Below are 16,420 nucleotides of genomic sequence, written 5' to 3'. Positions count from 1 at the left end.
TAGTATTTCCAAGTGTCTATACTTTTACTTCTATTCCACTACATCTCAGAGGCAAATATTGTACTTTTACTCCACTACAATTTTTTGAAAGCTTTAGTTACTAGTTACTTTGCAGGTATAAATTACTACATTATAAAACATACATTAACCACTTTAGCCCTATTTTATACCTTGAAAATAGCCGATCTACAAGCTCACAACGTGTCGCATTGCGATGCCTTGTGAGCTTGTAGATCTGCCATTTCAAACATTTCAGTACTTTTACTTTTGGTACTTAAAGTCAGGGCTGCCAACACTCCTGGATCCAGCAGGAGTCTCCTGGATTTCAACCATGTCTCCTGACACTCTCCTGGATGTGGGATAATCCAGGAGAAACTCCCAAAATTCACCAGAACAAGTAATGCATGGTTATTATTTAAGATGGGTGTTACATTGCTTCAGTCATCAAAACAATTTCTATAGACCTACTTTTAGCGTTTCAATGCATGAAATTGTACCTATCATTCCTTGATTCTCACATTCCAAAATGTTTATTTTGTTACTGTTGACTCTGTTTTTGATCATTGTAATGCAGTCAGAGTCTGTTACTTCTGTGGAACAGTTTTCAGTGAAAGTGTATAATGTTTATTTTGCAATGTTGACAATGTAATGTTATGTATCTTGACTTATTTAGTTGTTTATTATAGGATATACAGTCACGGATCAACTTCAACCTGGTGTTTGCACTTTCTCCATTTACGGTCCGTACATCTATATAAACGTTCAGATTTCAAATATAAAGCACTTACCCCATGGCCACGGATGTTTCTATTATGCACGGGACTCTCAAAAGTACCCGTATATTCTGTAGTGTTCAATAAAAAGCATTTTAATCCGATCAGTGGCCAATTTCTTATAAGGTGTCAGAGCGCAATACACCTACCAACCGATAGGGTCGCTCAATTGAAAGCATAATGGAGAAAATGGCCACCGATCAGATTAAAATGCTTTTTATTGAACAATACGGATGATACGGGTACTTCTGAGAGTCTGTACATAAATGCAACATCCATGATCATGGGATAAGCACTTTATATTTGAAATATGAACGTTTATGTAGATGTACGGGCCATAAATGGAGAAAGTGCAAACACCAGGTTGAAGTTCATCCATGACGGTCGTCGTGACAGTCGACCGTTGTGTATCCATGGCTCTAACTATTTCCCATGTTTTTAGTTTATTGAAATAATGTCATGCACATTTGTCCAGTGCATAGACTACTGCAGGCCTTGTTGACTAGATTTAGAAGAGATTTTGAAGCTCTTGCTCCTGAAATTATCGATTATTTTTTAAGGGGAAAAGCCATCATTTAATTTGTATACTGTATTACTGTCAGAGTTACAGACTTGTAAGGGTCAATTTAGAACCCCCGTAAAGTCCTTGGAATCCACTTTGAGAACCACTGTTCTAGGGTATTTTTGCAGCCTCCCAGCTGCAAAGGTTGTATCCTGACGCCCTCTACCGGTCGCTTGTTGTAATTGTAAACATGTACCCGGAAGTAGTAGGGAATCGGCATTGCAGGCAGCTTGTCAAACTGTTGCCTCGTGTGTTTGAGCCTGTGTGATTGTTAAAATTACATTACAATATTATCTAACTGAAAGGAACTTGTACCAATAACACCAGCTGCATCTTCTTCAAGTCAACCGGTGGGTTTTTAGATGACCATTAGCCATTATAATGGACATTGCTAATAGCTATCTTTAATTCAATAGTAACTTTCTCCAGCTCCTTCCAGCTAACGTTAGCAGACAGACAGACAGGGTACAAACGATGCTGCATCAGGATGATGTATCTAATGTTTTTTAGTAATGTTTCATGATGTCCCATGATTATATTAAAGCGTCTGGAACAGTGGAAAGGGACTTGTCCTTGTAAAACAAATAAATGGCTGTCTTTGTCATTCTTCGGCCAGGCAAAAGCTATATTGATAAGTTGAATTTCCTCTCTTACAACATCATTCTGTGGCTTCAGGACTTCCCTATATTCACATCTTGATACAACTTGAATGATATGCTTCTAAATTGACTGTAATGATAGGGAGGGACATATATACACTGTATTTGTACTGTACCCTGCTTTCTCTTGTTGTTCAACAGCTGATGGTTGTTAAAGGACGACTTCACCGCTTTTCAACCTATCTTCATATAATAGGTCCTCACTAATACTCATGATAAAATGGTACAATTTTGTTCTACTCGGTCTGTGTCTCAGAGGAGGGCTGTCGACAGTTCAGAGTACCATTTTATCATGAGTGTGAGTGAGGACCAATTATATTTAGTGGGCTGGGTGGGAGAGGGTGAGCAAACTATTTGATTGATTGATTGGTTGATTGAATACTTTATTAAGAAGTTATAAGAGCACAGGACAGTACAGTTGAATAGGAGGTCAGCTAAATCCCAAGAAAGCCTATGGGTTGTTTCCATTGGGGTTTCCTTTGTACTCAATTCATAGAGAATCTGTGTATGAATGTATCTGTGTATTGCAGGTGTGGAAAAAGTACTATATATATAATATATTTGTTTTCTTAAGTAAAAGTATCAATACTGAAATGTAGAAATACTCTGTTACAAGTATAAAAGTACAGAATTCAAAATGTACTTGAGTAAAAGTACAAAAGTATGGTATAAAAATGTACTTAAAGTACCAAAAGTAGAAAGTACTCATTATGCAGAATGTCCCATTTCACAAAGTATTCTAATGTGTAAAATGCATAAAAAAATCTTTTGAAAATAGCAGATCTACAAGCTCACAATGCGTCTGAGCTTGTAGATCGGCTATTTTCAAATGGCCGAAATGTAAATAGGGCTGAAGTGGTTTTGTAATAATAATCAAAATCTGCAAAGTAACTAGTAACTAAAGTTTTCAAATAATTGCAGTGGAGTAAAAGTACAATATTTCCCTCTGAGATGTAGTGGAGTAGAAGTAAAAGTACTGAAATTTGGAAATACTCCAGTAAAGAAAAAAATACCTCAGAATTGTACTTAAGTACAGTACTTGAGTACATGTACTAAGTTACTTTATACCACTGGTTCATTGTACAGTAGGTGGCCAGTGACTTTTACCAGTTTCACTTTCAAAACCTTTGCATCATGCATGTCACACTAACAGAATCCAGCACACAACACCAATGCTTTTCATAATGTGGATTGTGGAAGTTAAATGGTGGATTTGTGGATAGGACTCTATATGAAAAAAAAAAACGTGTTATATCAACAAAATGCATCACATTCCGTTGGTGTGAAATGCATGATGCAAAGGCTTTGAAAGTGAAACTGGTCAAAGTCACTGGCCACGTACTGTATGTCTGTATCTATGTCTGTTGTTCCATGTTTTCTTTATGGCAGTGATTCTCAAACCTTTTCATGTCAAGGACCCCCAAATTGACACTTATTAGCCCGCGGACCCCCATTTGAAAAGATATGCCAGGGACCCCCATAAGAGAAGATTTTTACGGCTCTAGCAGTGACTGTCATCCATTTTAATTTCAAGGACCCCCAGTTTGACATCCGGCTACGGACCCCCATTTAATGACATTTCTATCCCTGGGACCCCAGTTTATATTGTAAAATCTATGTTAATTTAACTCTTGAGAGTGTACAAATGGAACCAAATGGACCCGTTAGGGTCTAATTACAGACCCATAAGGGTCCATTTGTTTCCTAACTAACCATCATTTAGCTGGGGAGCCCCTGGTACCCCAGCAAGGACCCCAGGGGGTCCCCGGACCCCACTTTGAGAACCAATGCTTTTATGGCATTGGTTCTCAAAGTGGGGTCCGGGGACCCCCAGGGGTACTTGAGGGGGTTCCAGGGGGTACCCAGCTAAATGATGGACAGGAACCAAATGGACCCTTATGGGTCTGTAACTCCGAGAGTGTACAAATGGAACCAAATGGACCCTTATGGGTCCATTTGGTTCCATTTGTACACTCTCAGAGTTAAGATAACATAGATTTTACAACATGAATTGGGGTCCCAGAGATAGAAATGCCATTAAATGGGGGTCCGTAGCCCTAATGCATGTCAAACTGGGGGTCCTTAAAATGTATCTTTTCAAATGGGGGTCCGCGGGCTAATAGGTGTCCATTTGGGGGTCCTTGACATGAAAAAGTTTGAGAACCACTGCTTTATGGGACCCCCTCGAAAATGAGATGCATCTCAAGGGGTGATGCATCCCTTCAATAAACCTGAAATCTGAAATCATACCTTCCTCCCCAGGCAACACTAAACTGCAGGCGTCTGGCAGACAGTGTCCAGCAGTAAAAGGCAGCCTGCAAACAACCATGTCCTCATCCCAGGGCTTGGAGGAGGAGGAGGAGGAGGATGCTCCCCGGAGCCCAGAGGATGCCCCCCAGCAGAGCCCGATGGCAGTGGAACCCCCTCTCAGCACCACCTCCTCCACTGACAGCGAGGCCACCAGCACCGCCGGCAGCGAGACGACCTTCATCACGGTGATGATCGGTGCGACGGTCCCCACCGGGTTCGAACACACCGCAGCGGAGGAGGTCCAGGAGAAGATCGGCGTAGAGGCGCGGATCAGCAAGGACCGGGGTCGCATCTACTTTCAGATAACTACCGACAAGCTTTTCCAGGTGAAGCGGTGACTGACCTGCAATGCCTGTTGTAACCCATTAAGACCTGAGGCCGCGTCTAAAAAAATCTAAATCCTAACAATTTTTCGGAAAAATATTAAAAAAATAATTTTCAAGATTTTTCAAAAATAGCAGATCTACAAGCTCTGAGCTTGTAGATCTGCTATTTTTGAATAGCCAAAGAAATCTAAAGTGACAGAGATGCGTTCCAGGTCCTAATGGGTTAAGACCAGGAACAAATCTGTGTCATGTTTAGATTTCTTTGGGCTATTCAAAAATAGCAGATCTACAAGCTCATAGCTGAGCTTGTAGATCTGCAAAAAATAAAAAATAAAATCTTGAACATATGTGCAAATCTTTGTATATAGATATTTTTTTAAGCGAACATTTGTAACTCAAATCTTTGCTTCTGGGGGTCCCTGGAACAAAATATTTTACAAATGTTCGCTTTAAAATAAAATATAAATTATTTACAGATTTGCAAAAGAATTCACGATTTTTCAAAAATAGCAGATCTACAAGCTCATAGCGATTGAGCTTGCATATCTACTATTTTTGAATAGCCAAAGAAATCTAAAATGACAAGAGATGCGTTCCCGCATTGAATGTGTTCCATTCCAACTCCATCTGTACTTCTCTTGCCGGTGGCTAATTTTATGGAGCTGAAATGTGTTATACTTAAGCCCTATCTTAGTTTTCCTTTAAAGTCAATAATTGTTGATGAAATATGTACACATTTACGTATTTTCAAAGTTTTTCAGTCCAAGGACCCCTTAGCTTTTATTTCTTTTTCTTTTTCCTTTATTTATTCAGGGAAGCCCATTGAGAGCCAGCTCTCTTTTTCAAGGACGCCCTGATAACAGCATATAAAATACAATACATCCATAATGAAAAACAATAACAAACATTTGAATCATATTACAGTGTCACAGATGCAAATAAACATAGAGTTACGTGAAGCAGGTGCAGTCACTATGTAGTGTGTCCTCGAGAAGCACCCTAAATGACTCAATTGAGACCAATCGCACCAGTTTCAGAGAGTCCTGAACTTTGTTCCATTTGTGTGGAGCATAATACACGAAAGCAGTCTTTCCTTGTTCACTGCTCTTACGAGGACTGGTATATCTAATGTGTGTTTGTGAACGTGTTGAATGTCCAGTAACGTTTGGTTCTAAAAGCGAGGATAGGTACAAAGGAAGCTTACCACACAAGGCCTTATAAATTAATAAAATACAACGTTGCTCTCTACGTACTGCGAGAGATGGCCAACCCACTTTATCATATAAAATACAGTGATGGGAAATAATAATGATATAATAATAATACATCAGACTTATATAGCGCTTTTCTAGTACCCAAAGTCGCTTATCATATATAATCATCGCCAGTAATGGCTTTTTCGTGGAATTTAGATACCTTTTTCATGGATTCCATAGATGGCTTCATTAACTATCATCAGTGTTGTGTAAATTCATGTTTTTTGTTCATTTTTCAGACATTTAATCACTTTAACCCTCAAAACTTCGTAAACTTGACCTTAGGCACTGTACTGTGCACCACTCTGCACCAAAATGTCTTTGCCGAAAATAGCCGATCTACAAGTTCAGATCTGCTATTTTCAGCTAATGTTCCTCAGAATAAGGATGCTAGGGTTCAAGTGGTTAATAATCACACTAAGATTTGGAGACCCCCCTGTAGTAACTCTGTGGACCCCCTGTTGAAGACCCCTGTTTTAGTCAGTATCATGCAACCACGACACCACCTCCTAGGATTTTGGAGCTGCTTGTTAACGACAGATGGATTGCATTGACCTCATGGCACAGGAATGAAGTAAATGTCAGTACCTCTGACATCACAGGTGATGTCAGAGATACTGACTGTACTCTAACAACGGGTAGGCACTAGTGTAAACAAAGTTGGGGTTGTTATTTGGTGACTATCATAGCAACACACTGTCACTGAAATATAAATGTAAAACATCTTGCAACAAGTTATGTCAACTGACAATTTGTCACAGATACGGCACAAATTAGGATTATATATGTGTCCAACAACAGAGTTTCCAAACAACTCCAAATTACAGTCATTAGTCAGCTCAAGGATTTAGAGTTCATTATTTAGGACACCGATCTAAATTTGACATGTTTTTACGTAGCCGTACACATTGGCAGGGTCCCCACGGTCATGAAATTCCTGGAAATATTTAGAAATTAGAAAAAACCTTTTCCAGTCCTGGAAAAGGTTTGTAATGTATCAAGGGTCTTGGAAATATATTTGGCTATGTATTGTTTTTGGCCATTGATTTTGTTAATGAAAAACATTTTCCTAAACATGTATAACATTACACGAAATATGTAACATAAGCAGTTTTTCGCCGAACGGGCTGCGTGATCGCAGCCTAATGTTTACCGGACGCGACACAAAGAACAGATCTACAAGCTCGCAACGTGCTGCAGCGTGATGCGTAGTCAATTAGTACATTTGGCACGAAATGCTTTAAATGCGAAATGCTTTATTTTTGCTACACTGCCTGTCTTTGGGCATTGTACCTAGGAGTAAGAGACTCATTATTGCGCTGAAGGATTGTTATATAGGCCTGGAAATTGGGTTTTCAGTGAGTTTTGGAAACGTTTTGGAAATTCATTGGTAAAGATGTGTGGGAAGGAACCCTGCATTGGTTACTGTATACTGCAATCATATTAACTTGCTTACATTATGTGTCTTTCTCTCTCTTTCTGTCTCATGTATATATCAACATGCCAACAGGCCCATCTTCTGAAATCTGTAGACAACCTGTTTGTTGTGGTTGAAGAGTATGACAACTACCAGTTCAAAGACTCCAAGGTAGGCATTCTATCCACACACAGGTCAACCCACCCGTTGTACCAATATCAAAAAAACATAGTCTAATATGATTTCTTATCAGAGCAATGACCATTATACACTATATGAATATACTACTGCTAATAACAATGATTAGCTCCCACTTAAAGGAGTAGTTCACCCAAAAAAATACTTACTTTCTATCAATTACACACCCCAGGAAGCATTGAATTCATGGAGATTTTTTTGTTTTTGTCGCATTCCTAAGCCTACCGGTTGAAAGATGCTAATAATGTATCCGGTAGGAGACTCAAAGGAGACTCTTTGAGTCTCCTACCGGAAATACACACGGTCATCTAATTATTAGCTCAGGAATGCGACAAAAACTAAAACATCTCCATGAATTTAATGCTTCATGGGGTGTGTAATTGATAGAGAATAAGTCATTTTTTTGGGTGAACTATTCCTTTACGAATATAATTCTCCTATTAACCAAATAAATGCTGACTCAGTCGGACACGACTTCTCCGTCCTGTGTGTTTTAGGAGGAGACGCTGAAGGATCTGATGCAGCTCGCCTCCGACCTCCCGTGGACCGACGCTCTGGAGGTGTGGAAGATGAACAACAACCTGAAGAAGAAAAAAGGTTTCCGAAGAAAGGGAAACAAAAAGGGCACAAAGGCTAACAAAGCTAGCGGCGAGGTCAAAGAAGCTAACGGCGAGGTCAAAGAAGCTAACGGCGAGCTCAAAGAAGCTAACGGCGAGGCCACCACAGGTGCGGCAGACCTGAGCGAGACACTGCAGCAACAGCTGGTGCTGGAGGAGACGACCACCGCTGAAGGCCAGGCCGAGGGCGAAGAAGAAGACGCTCCTGACGCAGACGCCAACAACAGCCAGGATTCGACGGAGGACGCGACGTCGCCGCCGCCGGAGACCGACGTGCTCAAGTTCCGCGTGACGTGCAACAGGGCCGGGGACAAACACAGCTTTTCCTCCAACGAAGCGGCCAGGGACTTTGGTGGAGCCGTGCAAGACTTCTTCCAGTGGAAGGCAGACATGACAAAGTTTGATATCGAGGTGAGGCGTCTGCTTGTTACGACTTGAGGCGTGGGGTTGTTGTTGCCAGTGGTGTAAAGTAACTAAGGAAATGTGCTCGAGTGCTGTACTTAAGTAACATTTTGTTAGGTACTTTTTACTTTACTGGAGTTAGTAATTCCAAGTTTACAATACTTTTACTTCTACTCCACTACATCTCAGAGGCAAATATTGTATTTTTACTCCACTAGATTTATTTGAAAACTTTAGTTACTGGTTACTTTGTAGATTTAGATTATCACTACAAAACATACATTAACCACTTCAGCCTTATCTATACTTAGGCTATTTGAAAATAGCCTATCTACGAGCTCACGCGTCGCAAAGTGACACGTTGTGAGCTTGTAGATCTGCTATTTTCATACATTTTGAAACTTGTGAAATGGGACATTCTGCAAACTGAGTACTTTTACTTTCAGTACTTAAGTATATTTTAAAGCGAATACTTTTGTACTTTTACTCAACTACATTTTGAATGCCGGACTTTTACTTGTAACAGAGTATTTCTACATTGCAGTATCGATCCTTTTACTTAAGTACAAAATGTGAGTAGTTTTTCCACCACTGGTTGTTGCCAGTCAAAACAAATGTCTGCGTCTTGATTTAATATTTTGAATTCCTTACTGATTACTTAATACAACAATTCTGGGTGTCAGTAATGCCAGTTAAAATAAGGCGAGGCCAATGTCTGGGTTACATTTGATAGGGTGAGTGAGGCGGAGCTGTTATTTCAATCATGTCACCTCATAACTTAACAAAGAGCTGTCGACGTATTTACGGCGTGAAGTCTGAGAGCCACGCTGTTATTAGACCTCGTCTTGTTTACTGAGGCATGTGATCTGTGGTCTCTAGCATTGTCTTGGTCTCGCATACGATAGCAGAAACACCGTCCCCACCCAGGTCACCATTTACTGAGTGAAGATGGATTGATTCTTTGAGCCTACACCGGCATTGCAATACTGGCATAGTTATGCCTAATTTATACTTTGTCGTGTGAATGTGGTGCCTGCCAAAAGTAACGGATTTTCTGCGAGAATATACGATAAAGTATGAATTACGTTAGAAGTTCCTTGCTCGGGAGGCATGAGCTTCAGCTTGGGCTCTCCCTAGGCTGGCAGAGGGAGAGTAGTGCCCAGGATTACATAGGCAATTGGCACTGGGTGAAAAAATATGGGTTCCAAAATCGAAGGATAAAAATGATTGAAGAAAAAAAAAAATAGAAGTTCCACCGATTTCTGCTGGGGGTTTTCTTGTGTTTTTCAGTTTTTTCCACCTTCTTTTTATGTCCAATTCTGCTGCAGGTCCTTCTGAACATACACGGTAAAGAGGTGGTGATAGGCGTGGCGCTGACAGAAGAGAGTCTTCACCGACGAAACATCACTCACTTTGGGCCCACCACGCTGCGCTCCACCCTGTGCTATGGCATGCTCAGGTCACTAGATATACTGCAACACCAAAGTTACTGCTATTGCTGCCAGTTAACCTATTAAAACCCGGAACTGATCTGTGTAACCACTTAAACCAGTATTTTATGCTTTGGCTATTCAAAAATAGCAGATATACAAGCTCATAGCGCGGCACCGAGTGCCGCACCATGAGCTTGTAGATCTGCTGTTTTTGAAAAATCTTAAAAATGTGTGCAAATCTTTTGAATACATATCTATATTTATTAAAGCAAACTTTTGTAAAACGTTTTGTTCCAGGGACCCCCAGAAGCAAAGATTTGAGTTACAAAAAATATGTGTTCAAAGATTTGCACAAAATGTTTTTCAAAAATAGCAGATCTACAAGCTCATAGTATATCTGCTATTTTTGATTAGCCAAAGAAATATAAAATGACAGAGATGTGTTCCCGGATTAAATGGGTTAAACACACAAAATAAACACTATGATTCCTGTAATATTCAGATTTATTTGTGTAACAGTAATAACCTCTTAAACCATCAGAAGTCGCACTAAGTTAAGGTTTTTTAAAATGACGTTCTTGTGTAGGTTTAGTTTTGCCTGCAGTAGCTCTCGATTATTGCTTGACGATGCAGCAGCTGTTGAAGTAGTTATTGAATATTATTTGATTTGAATTGACAGGCCTGCAGTAGCTCTGTGTGGGCTGCAGGGGGCACTGATAGCAAGTGGGCAAGGCATGTTATGTTAAATTAAACATTTTGGATGTGATTATTAATTTGCAGGTTGTGTAAACCTCAGCCATCGGATATAATCCTTGATCCCATGTGTGGAACCGGTGCTATACCACTGGAGGTAAGTCAACGGCGGCCAAATACATATCATTTTGGAGGTCCTTGACATGAAAAAGTTTGTGCACCACTGATATAGCTAACATTAGTTTTTCAGGAAAAAATGATTTAGAAGACATTTTGTGGAATCGGCCTCAGGTCCTGATGGGTTAACTAACTTGTATGATGATTTTCTTTTATTAATAGGGAGCCATAGAATTTCAAAATTCGTTCTACCTGGCCGGCGACAACAACGACATGGCGGTCAACCGCACAGTCCATAACATATGCCACGTCCAGAAGAAGAGGCATGACAAGGGCAGGTGAGAAGTTCTAGCAAAAGCATTTCTATCCTCACTCTGAACCGGTGTTGATGTTGACAGCAAGATTTTATTTAGTTTTACTCACACTCGTATATAAAAGGTTTTAGTTTTTGTCTAGTTTTAGTCGACTAAATATAAGATTGTAGTCGACTAAATCTACAGTTGATTTAGTTGACTGAAATGTATTTTGGCGGTGCCTCGATGGCGTCGTAATGGCTGATTTTACACTTGGTTGCATGCTGAAAATAGCCGATCTACAAGCTCACAACGCGTCGCAGCGCGACGCGTTGTGAGCTTGTAGATCTGCTATTGTCAGGGTGCAACCAAACATAACATTTATTTTAGTTCTACTGGATCTCTTCTCCACTCGTCCCTCACTAACATTTTAGTCTAGTTTTTATTTGTTGACGAAATGTAGTCTTATTTTTAGTCAGTTTTAGTCTTTATTTAGTTTTCGTCAGTGGAAAAAGGTAGTCGGCGAACATTCGCCATAGTTTTATTCGACGAAATCAACACTACTCTGAACATAAAAATATGGAGTTTGCTTGAGATTATGCCAAATGTGATGCCATTATGACTAAAGAAACCATTACGTTGAAACAGTGCACCTGGATTGCCCATTGACACGCTGCAGTGGGATCTGTGCCATCTACCAATAAGAACCAGCTCGGTTGACATCATCATCACTGACATGCCCTTCGGCAAGAGGTAACGCCTATCTGGAACATCATTTGAGTGATTACACCTATAGCACTTTATTGCTCTGAGGTTATTTCTTAGAATCTATTTTATAAACGATGCCATGACAAATTCAATATAAATATCAACAGTGTAGCCCATTGGCTCTCAAAGTGGGGGTCCTCGGGGGGGTGTTCCAGGGGGTCCCCAGCAAAAAGTGTTAATATAACGTCACAATAATTTTAACCACTTCTGCTATTTTTGAAATATCGTGAAAATCTTTGCAAATCTTTGAATATATATATATTTTTGTAACTCGACTTTAACTCTTTGCTTCTGGGGGTCCCTGGAACAAAATATTTTGAGATGGTGGTCCGCGGCCAAATACGTATCATTTTGGGGGTCCTTGAGATGAAATGGTTTGAGAACCACTGGTATTGCCTACCTTAAAAAATACAAATGTCGCATGCTTTCTTGAAGAATGGGCTCCAGGAAGAAGAACTGGGACCTGTACCCCTCTTGTCTGAGAGAGATGGCCCGTGTGTGCAGACCAGGCTCCGGGACGGCTGTGCTGTTGACCCAGGACAAGAAATGCTTTGCAAAGGTAAAGAGTGAACAGCCGGATTTACCAACCTGCATGCCAGGCTTTTAGTTTGTCATACAGTCATAGTAAAGGTGTAAAGTGTACAGGACATGTATCCAAGATAATTATTTTCTTGGAATAAAGGTATAACAAAAGCTGTGTGATTTTCCACAAGCTATTCCTCTCGGTTGATGTTGAGTCACAATCTGCAACAATATTGCAACTTAGAGCAGTTGCATATCCAAGTAGAATTCTTAATAAATGACTACATAGACATAGTTGTTGTTTAATGGAATAGGAGACGTGCTAAAGACTCGCCAAGTAAACTCCCTGATGTCTATGAACACAAAGCCTGCTGTTGTCTTTGTGTTCATAAGCACTCCCATCTCCATTGTGGAGTCAGCTTCCTCAGAAATAAACTCACATTTGAACGATGTAGCATTGAATCAGTTCTGCTATTGTGATGGAAGCTTTTATCAGCTTAATGTCTCTGAGTAGACTACTTATTTTACGCAGAACAAATGTATCACCGTCCTTGTAGTGACCACATATCCTTTTGTTAAAAAAAACAACTTTTCCCATTTGTGTGAGTCACTCTTGGGACAGATTGAAATAATAGATGCTTGGAAGAAGCAGGTTGAAGAATAGAATGTCCACTCCAGGTGGCCAAGATAAAACATTACATCCACAATTGTGTTCCCATTCTATAATATTGGTTCAATCTATTCGTGAGTTATCGGACTGAAATTATATTATTGAATATAAAGAACTGGCTCCTAAAGTCCTGTTCACCGTGCTGTTTGTGTTTTTGCTTCCAGGCCATATCCAGAATGGGAGGACTGTGGAAGAGGTCCCACACGGTGTGGGTCAATGTTGGAGGCTTACACGCTGGGGTGTTCCTCCTCAGACGGACCGCGGCGACGTTTGGACAAACTCCCGAAGATGTCTACGAACCGACAGGAAATGCCAACAACACGGTTGGAGATGAGAAGGACAAAGCAGCACTCTAAATGCTTCAAGGTTTTGTTGTGGCGTTTTGAAGCTTTAACAACACACTGTTTAGAAAAAAATAATTTCTTTCAGTTGCCACACAGTTTTACAGACTCTTGTTTTCTAAGCTCAGGCCTCATTTAAGTTATTGAAGGTGAAGTGTGCCAAGCATGTTTTGCTTCCCAACCTAGGGTTATTGTTTTATTAATGTTTGGCCACTGGTTTATTGAACTGGAAAAAGAAGTGTTTATTATGTGCAAGGAGAATTCTGGACTATGTTTTTCATACTTTTATATGATATTATTATATCCTAGGACATGTAGTACAGTTGAAAAATGTCATGACCCCATCCCGAGTCCACCGCAGCTAAAAACCCGAGCGCGTATTTTTATTGCATTTCTAAGTATACTTTTTTGTTCATATCTGACTTTCCTAATGACAGAAAACTGTCCACAATGTTTTTGTCCCAAATGGGCTGCCGTAGTGTTCACAATCCGATCACGGAGGGGTGCATCTAAACACCTTGGACAGTTTTCTGTCCTTAGGAAAGTCGGATATGAACAAAAAGATATAATAAAATCGCGCTAAAAATACGGGCTCTAGAGCATGGACCGTCCGCTCGTGTTTTTAGCTGCGGTGGACTCGATTTTTTTCTACTGTACTACTCGTCCTAGGTGCTAGGCTATAGTAATATCATATTTGAGGTAAGAAAAACGTACTCCGGATTCTCCTTTAAGCGTATTATTTTCAGCAGTGTCATAATTACGACGGTTTTGAGTGAAAGCTGTTCATATTTGGGGGAAACCTGCTTGTTGCTGTTTGAGCACACACACCAATGAGTATAACTGTTCTTTGTTCTGATTAATAAACGTTGTTTCCTGAATGATGTTACCTTCAGACTAACGCATCATTCAGTTGAGTGTGACACACGCCAAAACACGTTGAAGGTGATGATGACACCATGTGTGCACACACCAGCCGGCAGAACGGGATGATTCGATCCCAGTTTCAAAATAAACGTTTGTGTTTTCATGAAAACAGTGAAGTCATGGTTGGTGTGTACATGTCATAGAGCATGTGTGTTTTATAGCCTCTGTACGTGAACGTAGCCAAACTGACGAAATAGAAGTGTGTGTCATGATGACTGAAAGAATAAGGTTGCGGATACAAGCGGCCGAAATGAGTTTTCTCAGACGGTAGGGCTGTCACGATTACAAATTTAAGTTGACGATTAATTGTGTTTGGCATTGAACACTGGGACATATGAATACAAATACATTTTTTGTTTGCCTTTTAGGCTTCGTAATCAAAAATTGCACAGGGCAGAAATGACAAATAACTTGAAATATGCAAAGAAATTATTGACATTTAATTGTGTGAAATAGTATGTAAAAGTAATGTAAAATAGCGGAAATAGCTTACAACGTGTCACTTTGTGACGCGTTGTAAGCTTGTAGATTGCTATTTCTGCTTTTTTTACTATTTGAAAATGTGAACATTTTGGAGACAATTATGCAAAAATTACGACTATCTCAAATAATTGCGATTCGACAACTATGTAATAATTGCGACAGGCCTATCAGACGGGTGGCTGGCATCTCTCGGAGAGGAGCCAGCTTAGGTGGTTCGGGCATCTAGTACGGATGCCTCCCGAGCGTCTCCCTAGGGAGGTCCTCGCTGCACGTCCCACTGGAAGGAGACCCTGTGGCAGACCAAGGACCAGGTGGGGGGGGGGATTACATCTCCACACTGGCCTGGGAAAGCCTCAGGATTCCTCAGGAGGAAGTGGCTAATGTTGCTCAGGAAAAGGAAGTCTGGAGCTGAAACTGTTGCCCCCGTGACCCGACTCCGGATAAGCGGTTGAAGATGGATGGAAATATATTTGTCAAAATGTTTCCGAATCGTATAACCTACTACATGCTGTACAGATATGGGTTAGGGTTAGAATGTTGTTCTTGTTACAAAGACTCACACTTGTATAAACGCAGTGGTGTGAAGTAACTAAGTACATTTTACTCAAGTACTGTACCAGTACAATTTTGATGTATTCATTTCTTTACTGCAGGGGTTTTCAACAGGTGGTCCGTGAAGGTATTGCATGTGGTCCCTGACCATGCATTTAGTAGTGAAGGAAAGTGAAGATTTCTATTTTTAATTTGTATTCCACGGAACAGTGCACTAAGTTGTCTGGTGACCTATGATGACGCGGCGTGTTACTGGGAAGTCTGCGGTTAAGGAATTCCACAGAAAAAGGAGTAGTGAAGTGTATCGGATTGCCTGATTGAGTTATCATTGTTAGGAGATGTGCCCATACTACTGTATAATCGCATGTGTCTGCTCACACATACATACATAAGGTACAAATCAGTGTATCAGTTAACACAGGGGTCTTCAACAGGGGGTCCGGGACCCCTAGGGGGTCCTCAGAGTTACTACAGGGGGTCCGCCAAATCTTTGTGTGATAGATTTTTTTTTTTACATTAACCACTTGAACCCTAGTATCCTTTTTCTGATGAGAACTTTAGCCAAAAATAGCTGATCTACAAGCTCACAACGCCTCGCGCTGCGAGGCGTTGTGAGCTTGTAGATCGGCTATTTTTGCCAAAGAGTTATAGGTGTGTAGAGGGAAAAAAGAGCAGCAAAAGTTTATCTGAAACACGATTTTATACAATATAGAGGGGGTCCCTGCTTCTTCTCTCTCTCAGCTAGGGGGTCCTCCTTGGCCTGAAAACGTTGAAGACCCCTGAGTTAACATGAGTTTAATGGGATGTTGGATAAAGTAAGAGAACAGAATAAGGGTAACCGTGGTTCTCAACCTTTTTTTTTGTTACTCTGGACCACTCGCACATTTCAGTTAAATAATGTCTGGGCTTGATATAATTTGTTGCATGTAATATCGTGCAACAAATTAAATCAAGCCCTTAAACAGTCATTATTTAATTTCAAACTTTTTATCCCACACCACGCCTAATTCAGATTATTTTCTTACATTTGATGGATTTTTTAAATATTATTTAAACATATTTGAATACATTTAACAAAGACAATTTTATTTATTTTTGTAAACA

General features: G+C 40.3%; 1 protein-coding gene across 2 annotated transcripts; it reads left to right on the top strand.

Moving 5' to 3' along the window:
• The first annotated feature begins 1,550 nt into the window (after window positions 1–1,550).
• On the top strand, window positions 1,551–14,243 carry thumpd3 (THUMP domain containing 3). 2 transcript variants are annotated; one of them, XM_084061996.1, is made up of 11 exons: window positions 1,551–1,685; window positions 4,257–4,630; window positions 7,397–7,474; window positions 7,999–8,175; window positions 8,218–8,529; window positions 9,849–9,979; window positions 10,734–10,803; window positions 10,986–11,101; window positions 11,705–11,809; window positions 12,260–12,383; window positions 13,181–14,243. In XM_084061996.1, exons 2-11 carry the CDS (start codon window positions 4,322–4,324, stop codon window positions 13,370–13,372), a joined length of 1,614 nt encoding a protein of 537 aa, XP_083918122.1. In that variant the 5' UTR covers window positions 1,551–1,685; window positions 4,257–4,321; the 3' UTR covers window positions 13,373–14,243. The 2 variants fall into 2 exon arrangements, with proteins under 2 accessions (XP_083918122.1, XP_083918121.1); XM_084061995.1 differs by having other exon boundaries at window positions 7,999–8,529.
• The last annotated feature ends 2,177 nt before the right edge of the window (window positions 14,244–16,420 follow it).

This window comes from Gymnoscopelus microlampas (assembly GCF_963454915.1).
Source record: "Gymnoscopelus microlampas genome assembly, chromosome: 7".
Classification (NCBI taxonomy): domain Eukaryota; kingdom Metazoa; phylum Chordata; class Actinopteri; order Myctophiformes; family Myctophidae; genus Gymnoscopelus; species Gymnoscopelus microlampas.
This window is presented reverse-complemented; position numbering and strand designations above follow the sequence as displayed.

Bases quoted from the DNA above. Each gene is read 5' to 3' on its own strand.
- thumpd3 (XM_084061995.1), top strand. From the start codon at position 4,322: ATGTCCTCATCCCAGGGCTTGGAGGAGGAGGAGGAGGAGGATGCTCCC. The intron at 4,631-7,396 runs GTGAAGCGGTGA...ACATGCCAACAG, and splicing joins CTACCGACAAGCTTTTCCAG to GCCCATCTTCTGAAATCTGT. The intron at 9,980-10,733 runs GTCACTAGATAT...ATTAATTTGCAG, and splicing joins CTGTGCTATGGCATGCTCAG to GTTGTGTAAACCTCAGCCAT.